Source organism: Dicentrarchus labrax, unplaced genomic scaffold (assembly GCF_905237075.1).
Source record: "Dicentrarchus labrax unplaced genomic scaffold, dlabrax2021, whole genome shotgun sequence".
NCBI lineage: Eukaryota > Metazoa > Chordata > Actinopteri > Moronidae > Dicentrarchus > Dicentrarchus labrax.
In genome coordinates, this window is record NW_026136707.1 from 9,005 (window position 1) to 25,701 (window position 16,697).

General features: G+C 41.4%; 1 protein-coding gene across 2 annotated transcripts; it reads right to left on the reverse strand.

Moving 5' to 3' along the window:
* Positions 1-994: 994 nt before the first annotated feature.
* Positions 995-13,776, reverse strand: LOC127366459 (NLR family CARD domain-containing protein 3). Of its 2 annotated transcripts, XM_051405395.1 has the most exons (10): positions 13,708-13,776; positions 12,588-12,805; positions 11,669-11,747; positions 11,278-11,506; positions 9,347-11,147; positions 9,066-9,239; positions 7,044-7,217; positions 6,147-6,320; positions 2,577-2,623; positions 995-2,425 (listed from the first exon to the last, which is right to left on the reverse strand). In XM_051405395.1, exons 2-10 carry the CDS (start codon positions 12,761-12,763, stop codon positions 1,893-1,895), a joined length of 3,387 nt encoding a protein of 1,128 aa, XP_051261355.1. In that variant the 5' UTR covers positions 12,764-12,805; positions 13,708-13,776; the 3' UTR covers positions 995-1,892. The 2 variants fall into 2 exon arrangements, with proteins under 2 accessions (XP_051261355.1, XP_051261357.1); XM_051405397.1 differs by lacking the exon at positions 9,066-9,239.
* Positions 13,777-16,697: the final 2,921 nt, after the last annotated feature.

The following is a 16,697-nucleotide window of genomic DNA, read 5'->3' on the forward strand; positions in this document are numbered from 1 at the left end:
GGCAACCAGTGTTTTATGGGTTCAATGTATATGTATGATAAGCTTATGAAATAAATGCAGATTAAACCACTAGATATTAACCTTTTTGGGGTGTGACTGCTTACAAAAAAGTAGTGTCAAATCTTGTCACATATCTTAAATGAGTTGACCCTTGCCTCCAATGTATACTACTGTATTATATACAAATATATAAGTATAAACTATTCAAATGAGGCTGGTTTAGGTAAAGAATATTCTATAATAACGATACATCAACCATCAATCAGTTTCTGTCCAGTGTAACTATGAATTCTTTAATCCTATCAAGACTAAACGACCAATGCAGCTCAATTGCAATTCCCTAGCAAGGTTCAAATTACACTATCAGACAGCAACGACTGTGACATTTGCAGGAAGATACTTCCATCTAGTGGCCAAACCCACCATCACCTACAAGTTGGATAAGTTGTAAGCTGCCAGGTCACATTGGCAATGCTGCAGCCCTGCATGTTCCTAAAGTGCTTAACTGGACAGAATTGTTAACAATATGAAACAAGCACGTCTCAGAATAAAAGTTGCAAGAAAATTGACAGTGAAGTTGGATCTCCTCTAATGTAGCCAGGGGTCAGAATTAGAAGACTAGAAAAAACCATGACAGAAAACATACTGTATGTCATCTCAAAACACAATATAAGTATATATGATGAGTGACCAAACTCAAATGCACTTAAGCATTCAGTTTATTACTTTAGTCTATAACTTTAAACCTGGAACGGGAAATATTAATGTCAATTAGCAATACTAATAACTCATCAACCGCGGTCTTCTTTATTAATACATATTCATCACACACATATATTGAGCACATATATTCATCAGATCATTTGGGTATCCTTTGGTTAGTTTGTTTTTCATTCTAGGAAGGATAAATCGTGCAGCAGTGGGTCTGAAGGGATCTGATCCATCCATCTACTCCTTTAATGGTGGCAGTGGAACAACATAACGGCGGAACACCTTTTTATCTTTTCTCTTTATTCTTTACAGTAACTTTATTTGACCTTATTACACAAAGAAGGAACAATAATACATATTAAACAATACAAACACCTAAATTACTGTAAACAACACGAAACAACAAGAATACAATAATAAGTATCAATAGATAAATAGTAAATACAATCAGATAAAAGAGGTTTCCACTTAAAATGGAACAGGTTATAGGATGGCTAGAATCAAAAAAACGTTCTCTTTTCTTAAGTCTCACCTCACAAACCAATTTTTTATTTTATTTTTTTATTTTACTGTCAATGCTGTTATGATTTTATCCAAATATTCTATACTTACTTTTTATGCCCGTGTTGACTGTTTTATTTATTTTCTTTCAAAAGCACTTTTGTGAGCGTTAAACGTGCTCCTGCCCCAAGAAATTTAACAGTAACTAAAATGATTATTAGTAATAAGTAATAATTTATACTTGAATTGCCATGAATTGCCTCTCTGTGTGGAACTGAACTTTTCCCTCTGTCCTGAAGAGGGGACAAAGAAGTAAACTTTTCATTTGGCCATGTGGAAAAACACTAACGCACTGCGCCTTGCACATAAAACTGAATATTATAATTAACGCTTGTTAGGATGCTCTGTCTTACTATTGTTCAGGAAATACATTCAATAGAAAAGTTGACCTATCCTTTGAGATTTAAAAGGAAAGATTTCAGACATTATACATCAACTGTGTGCTTAATGAATTAAGACATTACGTGCTAGGGCAGAAAGATGTAAACGTTCCCCTAACCCTCCTTTCTATAGAAGCAAGAGACCCCAGAAGAAGTTGAAGACATATAACATTTTCATTCTATCAGAACCAACCTGAACCTGACTGATGAGGGCAGTTCTGGGCCCAAACACAGCAGTTCTTAACAAAAAGACACAAACGAATCATTCAAAAGCCTAAACCCACATCCAGGATAAAGAGGTTCAGTGAATGTGGTGTTGAAGGTGTGGAGGTGGATCAGTGTGTCAGAGGAGACTCTGTAGAAGGACAGAGTTCCAGCAGGATAGTCCAGATACACTGCTACTCTACCAGAGGAGGAGGAGGTGGAGGAGATGGAGATCACTCTCTTATTGTGAGAGATACAGTAACCACTAACAACAGAGCACTCAAGATTCCAGGACTGATTATTCCCTCCAAGCCTAAAGACAGCACTGTTTCCACTCCTGCTGATTCCTCTGTAACTCACTGATATGAAAACCTCGCCACTCCACTCGACCTCCCAGTAACAGCGACCAGTCAGACCATTTGTACACAGCAGCTGAGGCCAGCGGTCAAATCTGTCTGGATGATCAGGATATGACTGATCCTCCTCCACATAAATCACCTTCCTGTTGTTGTCAGAAAGTTTGATCTTTCTGTTCACTGTGTTTGTGTCGACTGTGAGTTCACAGGAATCTGATGGAGAGAACAAGACACAATACAGCTGCAGTTATTGATCTATCATCTGATCATTGATTGACATTTTGATGATGACATCAGAGCTGTGAATGAGTGATGTCACAGTGTGAAGATGGTTTAATGTGTGCTGCTTATTTTTCACACTTACACTTCATCAGACCTGGTCTCAACCATCGGACTCCAGCAGGCTCCACCCTGAAAGGAGGAGGGGGGTCAGACCAGCACATCCTCTTTCAGCATGCAAACATTACATCACTGTCATACACAGTTTTCTTTTTCTGTTCAAATGTACTTAAATGGTCCAATATATCACTTATCATATCCTTTAATAGTTGAGTAAACTGTTAGTTGACTAGCTAATCTACACCGTTTTCATTCATTGGATATGTGCAGAAAAACAAAAACGGCATCAAACTGGAGCTGTGCTTTGTCACTGGGATTGTTGTAACACAGACCTTTTCTCTCTCTGCTTACTGTACTAGGTGGTTAGAGGTCCTATTAGCTGACTGTACCTGAAATGCAGGCTCAAGATACCGGGGTAGGTTTGTTTACACTGCAAGCACAGGAATAAGGGGGCGAAATGAGAACCAGACCCAGAGTGGGGCAAATGGACCAACACAGTGACCCCAGGTTACAACACTGATGGCAGTGGAGAAAGCCTCGAGATAGTTCTGGATTAGGAGAAGAGGTTAATAAGGAGGAGCAAATGCCACCTGAACACTAGTTGTGGTATGAACAACTACAGTTGGGTCCCCTGGTGAAGGATGTCTGATTTTGAAAGATGTGTGTGGAGGGAAGAGGAGTGCCACAACGTAGTTTACCTGGTGAGACAGAGGAGGAGTCAGAGCCCGAAGCCTCCAAGTGGCGCAACTAACTCCTCAAAAACCCTCCGGTTCAAGTCAAATGGCCACAGGCCAGCAAGACGAGGGTCTGGCTTCAGTTCAACAAAGATGCTGACAAGGTGCTCAAAGTAAAAACGACGGGGGGTGTGGATTGTGGGCTGCAGACAATTACAAAAATCATTGTCAGTCTAGCTGTGGAAAGATTTGGAGCAGAGGAGAAGAAGCCTCCCAGATCCGGCAGGAGCTGAGTACCTCAAAAGGCAGTATAAAGCCACTGGTGATGAGCAGCATCCCCCCCTTAGCAGAGTGGCAAACCATTCTGAGGAAGAAGTTGCTGACCCTCTGTCAAGCTAATTGTCACAGAAGGTTCAAGGTTCAATCTTAATTGTCCCTTGAGGTGTAATATGATTTAAAGTAGAGGGCTAAAACAAAAAACAATCAACCGTTCGGGACCTGTGGCCCTTTGCTGCTGTCACTACGGATTGAAGGCAATAAAAGCCCCCAAAAAATGTAATTAAAAAAATTAAAAAAGAGAAGGAGATCAACCTGAAAGTCATATGGAGGAGAGCTGCACAGCACTGGTGATTTGCGGAAGGAATCTAGATCCCAAAGGAAGAAGATTCCACCAATTTAGAATCAACTCCCTGTTAAACATTTTCTTCAGCATTGTGGCAAGGCGGCTGATCAAAGTCCTCTCCAACAATGTCTACATCGACTCTTTATTGCAAAAGGAGTGCTGGGATGTCTAGAGCACACAGGAGTGGTGACACAACTCATTAGAGAAGCCCAAGTGAACAAGGGAGACCTGACACTGCTCTGGCTCAACCTGGCCAACACCCACAGATCCATCCCACATAAGCTTATTCAGACGAGCACCATGACCAGACCTCATTCTTGACTACTGTTACGAGTCTGCGCTCCTTCCCCCTAGACAGGGGCGTAACACTACTACAACTAGTTCAGCATGAGAGTTTCAGCATTGTAGCACAGGCTGGAGGCTGGGATCATTACAGGCTGTACCATCACTGTAATCATATTTCCCTTGGCAACTCACAGGATCATCAAGTCTGCAGAACCAGAGTTCTTGGGCCTATGGACCAAATCAGGGATGCGACCTGGCAATCACCAAAGAGTCAGGGCTAGGAAGCAGGTGGATCCTGCAAAGGTTGGAGAAACTGGCTGGGCAAGGATGAAGTTCAAGCCAGGAAAATCAAAGTTACTAGTGCTGAAGAAGGGCAAAGTCATGGACAGATTCCGCTTCAGCATTGAAGGGGCACCAAACCCAACTGTACCCAAGAAGCCAGTGAAGAGTCTTGGCAAGGAATTCAACAGCAGGCTGAATGATACAGTGTCAGTCTACGCAACCTGTCAAGAGCTGGAGAACTGGTTGAGAGCAGTGGACTAGTCAGGGCTTCCTGGGAAGTTTAAGGCATGGATCTACCAGCACGGTATCCTGCTGAAGATACTCTGTCCAATGGTTGTTTATGACGTTCCCATCTCCATCATACTGAGCCTTGAGAGGAAAGTCAGCAGATTCCTCAGGAGGTGGTGGTGGCAGAATCTGAGCAGCACCACCGTCTACAGCAATAACACAAAGCTCCAGCTGCCCCTGAAGTCCCTGGAGGAGGTGTTTAAATTAACCTAGGCCAGAGAGGTGATGCTTTACAAGGCATCCAGTGACCCCAAGATGGCTGAGGCGAGGGTGGAGGTGAGAATGGGGAACTAGAGGAAGAGTGGTTCTGGGTATCTTCCCAACTCCCCAGTACAACAGGCTGATCCAGGAGGGAGTAAGGGCAGCAGTGGAGGAAGAGAGGTCCAGCAGAGCAGTCAGCATAAGATGGCAGGGGGCCTGGACCACGGAACAGTGAGTCACATGGACTGATCCCTGGCAAGCCTCAGCACACACAAGTTCCTGATTCCCTAGTCCATCAAACCTCTTTAGCAAAAAAAATCAGCAAAGTTGAATCCATGGATTGCGGAATTTACGGATTGCCCGCAAAGTTCAGGCAAGCGAACATTAGAGCACATCCTCCGCTGCTGCCCAAAGGCTCTTGGTTCAGGGCCGGTTCACCTGGTGCCACAATCAGGTTTCTAAACTGTTTTTTGCAGAAACCATCAGCATGGGAATCAGCAATGGCAGACCAGGACACCCCACCATCCAGACAATTACCTTTGGAAAGACTGGAGTATAGTTGCCAAGGTCCACAGCAGTGAATATCTCATCAGAAATCCTGGCAATCTCCACGAGGCCAGACATCCTCTTGGTCTCAGAGGCAACAAAGAACATTGTTATAATGGAGCTGATTGTGCCGTGGGAGGGGCGTATGGAGGAGGCCCATGAGAGGAAGAAAACGAATGCTGGAAGGCAAGGTGCATGCAGAGGTTTTGCAGGGCAATCACTCCACAAAGCCTGAATAAAACCGGGCATCACCAGAAAGGAGAGAATAAGAGACATGATCAAAATCAAAGAAGCCGTGGAAAAAGCCTCAAGATAGCTCTGGATTATGAGAAGAGGTTCATGGGGAGGAGCAAATGCCACCTGAATACCAGTCGTGGTCTGAATGACTATGGCTGGGTCCCCTGGTCGAGGGTGTCTAATGTCGAAAGACCCACAACAACCAATGACCCCAGGTTACATATCTGATGAAGTGTTCAGGAGCATCAAGATATGTATTCTATCAATGGGTGACTGTTATTGCTTCACTTGCTGTGATGCATTTAATCTACCTCTCTGGACTACTAACAAGTTATTTCCTCTTACGAAAGTGCACATTTTGGCAATTAGCTGACCATTAGCCATAGTCTTTGTGTTGTGTTCATCAAAAACACTAACAGTTTGATCAGTCAGTCTGTGATTACAGCAGGCCTCTTCCTACCTGAGAGTGTCCAGTCTCAACTGTGGATCCTCCAGTGCAGCAGACAGTATCTTTACTCCTGAGTCTCCTGGATGATTGTAGCTCAGGTCCAGCTCTCTCAGATGGGAGGGGTTGGAGCTCAGAGCTGAGGCCAGAGAAGCACAGCCTTCCTCTGTGATCAGACAGCCTGACAGCCTGCAAACATCGAGTCAAATAGGGGTGATACGGATATTATTCTGAAAAATTGGATTGGTGTATATAAATATATATTCTGTATTAGTGTAGACAAATGCAAGAAGCTGCTGGCGGAATCACAGAGTTGCAGAAATGTGAGTACGCTGCCAGGTAGTAATTTTTGAGTCTATAAGGTAACAATAATATAGTAATAAGATAACATTGTTGACTTGAGAAATGGGTGACTTAAAGAAAATTTTGGTTTTGTCTATACTATACTAGGTACTTGTACTATATTAACTGGGTTAAATATAATTGCATAACTAAAAAGAGACTAAAATACAATTTTCATTGACTAAAACTAGACTAAAATGTCCTTGGTTATCGTCGACTAAAACTAGACGAAAATAGTTATGGATAATTCTGACTAAAATAAGACTGAAATGCTCAGACCTTTAGTCGACTGAAACTTGATTAGACTAAAAAGAGCATAAATGTGACTAAAACTCATAAAAACTAAAATGACAGTTTGACAAAATGACTAGACTAAAACTAAAACTAAAACAGGCCGCCAAAAACAACACTAATTGTTATCCAACCATAACAAACTTAAATAAGTGTTTGTGAAATCAGTGAAAGTTGGAGAATGAAGGGAAATTAATGGTGTTTATTTTTTAGCAGACTGCTCCATTCTCTTTGAAATGTGACTTCACAGTGGCATAGAAAATGTTAATGAATCCGGACCTGAGAGTTTCCAGTGTACATTGTAGACTCTCCAGTCCAGCAGACAGAAGCTTCACTCCTGAATCCTGCAGGTTGTTGTTACTCAGGTCCAGCTCTCTCAGACTAGAGGACTGGGAGCTGAGAACTGAGGACAGAGCTTCACAGCTTCTCTCTGAGAGGTTACAGCCACTCAGTCTGGAGAGACAATAATGAACAAGACAAACTTTTATGTTAAAAATGTAGAGATGTCGTGAACTGATCATCAGGATTGATATCTGGATATATTTTAATTGACCAATAAATATAGAGCTGATCCTCAGTGATCAGACAGCCTGAAAACACACAAAAGAAGTCAGAAAAGAGGGATAGGGATATTATTCTGAAAAATTACTTCAGACAACTGTCTGAAGCTGCCCCCCAAAAACTGCTGACAGTATTGGGAAAGAAAAAATGGTATGGGAACATCTCCAGCATTTACTTTGATCTTAGCCTCACTATTGCCAAATAGGCACGTTTTCTTTTCACTTTGACAACGAATCATTTGCCCTTGTCTTGTCAACTCTCCTTACTCTCGTCACACAATTAGTGAGTTCTGCTACTCTGTGCTGCGACTTGGTGGTACCAAGCAGACACGTTCCTAATTGTATGTCCTGTTGTGTGTCCATCATCTAACTGAGGCATAACACAGTGTAACACAGGTAACAGCAACTACTGTGGCAAGCCTACTCCCACCTAGACTTTTGCAAATCTCTTCTCACCAAAGCCCCTATGACTGAAACCACACCTTGGCAGATGCTGTGGATTGCTGGTCTAACATTTCCAGCAGGATAGTGAAATTAACTGATCCATCCTACCTCTGTGGTCATGGTCAAACCATTGACAGTGTATATAATGGACAGAGCTTCCGTGTCTGTGAAGTGAAGCCGATACGGAAGTGTCTTCAATCTGCGTTCTATGGAATGGCCAGCAGAGGGAGCTCCAATGTCTGCAATAAAACTCAGATACCATGCAGTCTTATGGAGAAATGAGCCGCCTTCTGACAACATTTCTGAGCTCATTAAACAGTTTCCTGATGAGTTTCTGGTCTCAGTCTCTAGTTTCATTCTTCTTCCATACAGCATGATGTTCATTAAGTAACTGATGGTCCCATTTAGCGTAAAACACACCACAAAGCAGGGTATGCTTTAGGGCGGGGCTACCTTGCGATTGACAGCTCATTCTCAGTGAGTTAGCCTCTGGACAACAGGCTACATTGTCACTCCAATGACAGTCAGGACAGCAAAGCCCCTGCTTATGTTCAGCCAGGGGCTGAAAACCACTATTTCACTCACACCTTAAGGCTGCTCAATTAATCAAAATTTGATCATGATTACGATTTTGGGGCCAAACTATCTCAAAACTAATAAAATCGGATGAAACATTTTTTTATTTTCTGTTGTGCAACGTTAAAAAGCTGAGCCCCTGGATTGGGACACAGCCACAGTCTGCGTATTTCGCGCATGCGTATTTCCGTCCCTCCCCCCGCAGCAAGCACTGCAAATAATGCGCTCGGTATACTCGCCGTTCCCGACCTGTCGCGCGACAATGTGAAGTCACAGGAGCGCCGTAACTATTTATACTTGCGCCGGTGGTCACGACACTAGTTACAGTCTTCTCCTGTCACGTTGTTTTCATTTGAACAGGTAACGCGGAGACTTACAAATGTTTATGGGGAAAGGAAAGTGTAACTGAGGACTTTCTTGCAAAGTGTTTTTGACAAATGTCCAATAAATGCAGCATGTTTCTGACGTTTAAAAAAAAATAATCGTTTGAATAATCATGATTTCAATTTTGACCCAAATAATCGTGATTATGATTTTATCTATAATCGAGCAGCCCTATCACACCTTCCCCTATATGGTTCTACTTCTTAAAAAAAACCAACAACTCTAAGCTGTTGCACTATAGAACTAAAGGGTTGTCGGACTAAAGGGTCTGCCAAATTAATGTAATGCATTCCAAATTATCTCAATCCATTTCAGACAAAGTGTAACACGATCCTACCTGAGAGCTCCCAGTTTGCAGTGTGGATTCTCTAATCCAACTAAGAGAAGCTTCACTCCTGAATCCTGCAGGTTGTTGTTACTCAGGTCCAGCTCTCTCAGACTAGATGACTGGGAGCTGAGAACTGAGGACAGAGCTTCACAGCTTCTCTCTGAGAGGTTACAGCCACTCAGTCTGGAGAGACAATAATGAGAAAATGAACAAGAAGGTTATATTTTTCTATTCTGTTGGAACCATTGCAGTGCATTGAACTAATGATGAATAACTCTGTCTGTACTTACAGAGCTTTGTTGGAGGCTTTGACCACTGGCAGCAGCCTCAGAAAAGCCTCCTCTGAAGCAAAGTATTTCTTCAGGTCAAACAAGTCCAGATCTTTTTCTGATGACAGTAAGATGAAGATCAGAGCTGACCACTGAGCAGGAGTCAGTTTATCTGTGGAGAAATGTCCTGAACTAAGGTATCGTTGGATCTTCTCAAATAGAGAACAATCCTTCAATTCATTCAAGCAGTGGAACAGATTTATGCTTCTCTCTGGAGACAGATCTGCCTCAACCTTCTTCTTGATGTACCAGACTGTTTCCTGGTTGTTTTTTGAGCTATTTCCTGTCTGTGGCAGCAGACCTCGTAGGAGAGACTGATTGGTCTGAAGTGTCAGTCCCAGGAAGAAGCGAAGGAACAAGTCCAGGTATCCATTTGGACTCTGTAAGGCCTTGTCCACAGCACTCTGGTAGAACTGTGTCTCTGCAGATTCATCTTTTCTTGTTTCAGACTTCTGGGAGGTTGATTGTTCTTCTGCCAGCAGATTGACTCCAGAGTTGATGAATGTCAGATGGACATGAAGAGCAGCCAGAAACTCCTGAACACTCAGATGGATGAAGCAAAAGACCTTGTCCTGGTACAGTCCTCTCTCCTCTATAAAGATCTGTGTGAACACTCCTGAGTATACTGAGGCTGCTCTGATATCGATGCCACAATCTTTCAGGTCTGATTCATAGAAGATCAGGTTGCCTTTCTGCAGCTCCTCAAAAGCCAGTTTTCCCAGAGACTCAATCATCTTCCTTGTCTCTGGACTCCAGTGTGGATCTGTCTCAGCTCCTCCGTCATACTTGATGTTCTTCACTTTGGTCTGAACCACCAGGAAGTGGATGTACATTTCAGTCAGGGTCTTGGGCAGCTCTCCTCTCTTTCTGGTCTTCAACACATCCTCCAGAACTGTAGCAGTGATCCAGCAGAAGACAGGGATGTGGCACATGATGTGGAGGCTTCGTGATGTCTTGATGTGGGAGGTGATTCTGCTGGCATGCTCCTGATCTCTGAACCTCTTCCTGAAGTACTCCTCCTTCTGTGGGTCAGTGAACCCTCTGACCTCTGTCACCATGTCAACACACGCAGGAGGGATCTGATTGGCTGCTGCAGGTCGTGTGGTTATCCAGAGGCGAGCAGAGGGAAGCAAGTTCCCCCTGATGAGGTTTGTCAGCAGCACATCCACTGAGGTGGACTCTGTAACATCAGTCAGGATCTCAGTGTTGTGGAAGTCCAGAGGAAGTCGACACTCATCCAGACCATCAAAGATGAACACAACCTGGAACTCTTCAAACCTGCAGATTCCTGCTTCTTTGGTTTCAGTAAAGAAGAGATGAACAAGTTCCACCAAACTGAACTTCTTGTCTTTCAGCACATTCAGCTCTCTGAAAGTGAATGGAAATGTGAACTGTATGTCCTGGTTGGCTTTGTCTTCAGCCCAGTCCAGAGTGAACTTCTGTGTTAAGACTGTTTTCCCAATGCCAGCCACTCCCTTTGTTATCACTGTTCTGATTGGTCGATCTCTTGCAGGTGAGGGTTTAAAGATGTCTTCTTGTCTGATTGTTGTTTCTGGTCTGTCTGGTTTCCTGAATGCTGTTTCAATCTGTCTGACCTCATGTTCATCATTGACCTCTGCAGTGCCTCCCTCTGTGATGTAGAGCTCTGTGTAGATCTGGTTCAGAAAGGTTGGGTTTCCTGCTTTAGCAATCCCCTCAAACACACACTGGAACTTCTCCTTCAGGTTGGATTTAAGTTTACGGTAACAATCAGACTCACTTCCTGAATGAACATCAAATAAGATCATTAAGTGACATTAGTGGATTTACAAACATATTCTTCACCATCTGTTGAGACGTCAGTAAATGTCTCATTTATCTAGCGAGTTAAATCTTTAGAGAAATCCTCTTACTGCTCTGCAGACGGTCAGCCAGCTCCTCCTGCTTCATTCTCCTCAGGAAGTGCACTGTGATCTTCAGAAATGCCTCTCTGCTGCTCTTCCTCTGTTCTTCATCCTCACCGTCCAACACCTCCTCATTCTGCCTCTGACTCTCTGAGCATTCTTGGTAATCTGAACTCAGACCCTTCTGGATCTTCCTCAGCTCGTTCTTCACAAAAGTGACAATGTTGTCCTCCAGCAGCTGGAACAGAATATTATATGAATGACTCAATCAAAGTCAAATCATGGAAGCAAACATCAGATCCATGTTGGACAGACTGACAATCCACTGGTCTAAAAAGTGCAGCATTGAGATTATTGTGAACACAATAGATGTAAAAGTAGTTGTTGTCCATGTACAGACCATAAATATGGAGTCCAGGTCTGTTTGTTGCTGCTGGGCAGACTCACCACTGGGAACCTCTGAGCTTTCCTGGTCCACTCTGTGGAGGAATCATGAAGAATTAGCTCACATTATGTCTGTCCACACAGAGACAAACACAAGCTTAAGCTTAAGGAAGAACCCAGATGATTGACCCACTGCCCTTGTTGACCCAATATAATACTGTGGACAGTGCCACACAGTCTAGTAGTAATTGGAAGGAAATTAGTACGTAGCTGTGAAACACAAAGAAGACCAAACAGAGACAGATATTCTTCTTCTCGGACCAAATCAAAGCTAAAAGCACCACTAAATATTGCCCCAAACCAGGGTTCAAAGAAAGAACTAAGGCAATTAAACCAAACCAGGAATAAGTTCACGATGCAGTAGAATAGTCAAAGGCTGTGTGTGTGTTTGCTGCCTCAGAAATAAAAAGTTTATGGAACGTTAACATTCCTACGGTGTCTTCTTGTTCACAGCTGAGTGTCTCCACACTGAGGACAGATATTTAGCCATCAGCAGATAAACTGGAGGTAAAACGTTTCAGAAACCACACGCGATCAGATGATTGATCTCTTATGATTACTAACTATCAATTGCTCTCTTTCCACAGCGATGTTGTGCTCTTGTGCTCAGCTAGTTTCCAACACACACTGTACAGAGTTTGCATTTTGTTTTCTGATTGAAATGGTCACAAACTTTGGACACTTCCTGTCTCTTATCTTACCCCCTCGTTATTTTCTCTCTCCAAAGCGTGTTGTGTGACAGTGATAATCTGTGCAACACACACAGTGCGCTGTATGGCTGTATGTACTTGTATGAATTACATGAAGCTTCGATGCAAAGGACTTTAGTCATCCAGTTCATAAAAAGGAATCATTTAAGCATCACAACATCTTACTTTTTGTCACATGAATGTCTTTCTTTAAAGTCAGTGAAGATGTCTTTTGAACAGTCGCTCTTGAAGGACACACAGCTGGGTCCAGGTTCAGGTCCAGGTTCAGGTCCAGGTCCAGGTCCCCACTGAGTCATTTTAGAGGGAGGGGCTCCCTCCTCTCTGTCCTCACACTGACTCATGCTGCTGAACTCACATCCACATCAGCTCACACACACTTTGATCTGGAGAGGAAACACAAATCATTCATGTGCACATCAACTGAAATCATCCTTTCCATCATTTCTGCTGTAAGAAGACCAGCTGCTCCTCCAGTGATTGGCTCTTATTTTCTTTCATATCAGTGTCAGTTGAATGCAGTCAGACAGCAGTGTGAGGCAGAGGAAGCTGCCATCAGCTGCTGGACTTCTACTATCAGTCCACTAGATGGCGGCATGAAGCTGCAGCCAGTGGAGGAAAGTAACTAAGTACATTTACTCAACTACTGTACTTTATTACAATGCCTATTTCCACTGTATGCTACTTTATACTGGAGTTACTGTGCAGATGGAGCTTATGAATCCAACATAGAATCAATAGTCAAATGATGATGTATTATTCTAGATGAAGTTATCCAGCAGTATATAAAGTCATTCATGTTGCTGCGTTTATTCTATGTGAACCTGTGTGAGCCCCGTTAACCACTAATGTGACAAAAAAGTTTTTCTGATGTTCATTTCTAATGGAATCATCCTGCTGTTCACTTTGGCACCAGCAGATGGCGCCACATGATTTCTAAAGACAAGTGGAGGAAGATGAAAACAAAGAGCAGTGAACTTCATGTGTGTGTAACTCAGGCAGCAAAATGCGCCTTCAGTCATCAGTAAGTGCTGTTACAAAGAAAGAAAGCACACTGTTCAACTACTGAGCATCAACTGACTCTACTTAGACTATTTTACTGTACACTCACTAACAGACACAAAATGGGGGACAGATATTGGCCTGTATTTAATAACGGTTGTTTGAGCTGCTTTGTTCCGAAATTCCAGCAGAGAAATGAACAGTGGAGGCAGATTGTTGCTGTTTCTAGTGGAAATAAACGCCAGCTTGTGTTAACGAGGAAAACATTAAAAACTTGTTCCATTACCTTCAGCTCGAGAGACGCCAAAAACCAACTGCGACACTCCTTCAGAGAAAGTGAAAGTAAACTTTAAACAGGAAGTAGGAAGCAGTGTTGTAGTTCTGCAGCAGGCTCTGTGTAACTCTTCAATCTCCATAGAAACAATATGAATGATTGAAGAAATGATTTTAACTGATTAAAACCATCAGTGCTCTTTGTGTCAGATGATGAAATAAAGCTCAGTCCTCACATTAATAAACACATATGAATATTATATATTATATTATATATTCAGAATATAAAACGAGCTGTGCACACTGAGACACAGCTCCAGGAGAAAGAGGCAGAAATATGACAGAAAACATGTAAAATATAAATTAAATTATTAAATATATGATAAATAAATAAGTAAATGCTTTGACCCCAAATGTTCCCACCTGTGTGTGTCCAGTAAACAGTCAGTCCTGTGGAGAGCAGCAACAGGTTGTGCAACCAACAGTCCAATGAGCAACACATCACAGCAACATCATCACAGCAACATCACTAATAATTAAATAAAGTCCTAATTAGGACGACAACTAATGATGATATATTACTGCAATAAAAGTACTAATACTTAAATAAAGTACTAATACTTGAATAAAGTAGTAATAATAAAGTAGTGATAATGAAATAAAGTACTCAGTTACAAGTGAAATGCTCCCGTACTTCTTCTTCCTTCAGGATGTGAAAATGAAAAAAGAGTATATATATAACAACAACACTACAATACATCTGTGGTTTATTAAGAGGATTCAGGGTTATTTGATTGTCAATTTCAACACAAAGGATGTATTTATAATTCAGATATAGTTCCCTTTATGTTACTTTCAAATAAATTACTCTTTTTCCATTTGGAGGTCGAGAGGAAGGAGAGAGAGTGGAGGGAAATAACACAAAGAACTGGAGTTTATTGAGAGATATATGGTCAGTCAGAGGCTGAACGGCCACACAAACACAAACAAACAAACAAACAAACAAACACACACAGGGTCGCTGCATATGCTAACATCTGTACAGTTGGTGACTATAAACAAACAAACAATCGGTCAAACTCCAGTTACATGAGGTGAAAATGAGCTTGTTGTGAGAAGGAAGATGGCGTTTTTTAACAGTTGTTGTTGTTGTTGTTGTTGTTGATGAGCATTCAGCGAACAGACAGTGAGAATGAAGCTGCTGCTGATTATTGGCTGATTGATTGATTGATTGATTGATTGATTGTGTATCTGACAGAAACAGAGTTGGAAAGTGGAGTTTGTCTTTAATCTTGAGACAGTTCACAGGATACAACAAATGTCACAATATCTGTTTGGTTTTGTTATTTAACAGCTGTTTTTTATGTGATACAATTGGTCACAAAGTCTGACTATTATTCCAATAATTGTACAGATTGCAGACCCCGATGTCACCTTCAGGAACACAAATCCAAACAGTAATTTAGTGTTTCCTATAAACACTAAATGGTGACCTTCAATGTCAAATGAATTCTCTGTTGTCTGTTACTGAAGTTGGAGCTGTATTTTACTGAAGATGGTTATTTGATTATCCAGTAACATTATTCACATTTTAATGGATTCTTCTTTGAGTTTTAAAGAGTAACATTTTTCCCTCTTTGAACATTTGTTGCTGTGGTTGGAAATTATTTCATCAGAAAATGATCATATGTTTTAGATAATTCAAAATGAAATGAAATGAATAATAAGATAATGTATGAGTGCTGTGCAAATATCCAGTTTTTTTCAAACAAGGTTGGTTTGAATGTTTGCACCATTGCTTAGAATAAATAATTAGGTTCATAAATAGAGAGTGTACTCTTCTTACACCACTGTGTGTCAGTCTTTAGGTTGTGTGTTTGATCCTCAGCTGATGCTGAATTGTCTGACAATCTTATAATGTGTCGGTTTCTTACAGTTTGAAGGCTAAAGTCCAACTTTAAATATTTGAGAAAAATTTCAGATGCTCATGTTTATTTATTCAGTAATCCTCTGTTTCTAATCCAGATCAGCCCAGAACCAGGCAGGAGGTAGACTTACTAACTGGTGCTGGTCAGCTGGAGCGGACTGCACTCGTAGCTGCAGAGCCTTCAAGGATTCACCGGCTGAGTTGACTGTTTGTTGGAAGGGACACTGCAGCTGCTGTGTCAGCCACTGGAGGGCGCTCTGGCATTGTTGACTTCAGGAGGACTGCTGGAACTACGGAAGAGTCTTCAGGTTGATCCACTTTTCAGTTGTAATGTTGGTGAACACAGTTTATTTATCTTTTATATCACTACTAGTGTATATTCTGTAAACACATAAATAACACAAGAGATCCAAAATGCAATTCACCTGCATGTATAAAACTCTTTAATTCATGAATAAAATATATTTAATGTACATTAATATTCAATAAATAACTCCACTCTGTTCCTCAGTGAACTTTCTAGTCAAGAGTTCTGAGTTAAGTTAACATTTATCAGTAATCAACAATAAGTAATGAACTGCTTTAATATGAATTCATGTTAAGTGTTGCAGTTCTTCACTCTGACCACTGGAGGCTCTTCATTGAACTGAACTCTATTATATTATTAGATTTTAATTCTTATATTTATCTTTTACAGAGAAACATAAACAATTACATACAACATGTTCGACATGAATTTCTGTCTGAAACTTGAGTAAGTCCGCTAAATTTTTACATTTGGTGCAACATAGCAGAAGATTAATAAGGATATAAATAAATATATCATTAAATATTCATCTCTTTCACCTACTTAGGTTACTCAGGTTAGTTCAGAATAAAAATAATGACGACTACCCAGACATATCAATCATATATTAGCTATAATATACAATAATATATATATATATATATATTTTATATATATATTTTCTAACGTGTGTCTGTATTTCATTATCCTTCACTTGGAGGAAGAGGATCCTCCTGGAGCCCCAATCTGGACCAGGAGGACCCACCAGAGTTCAGGACTGATCCATTCA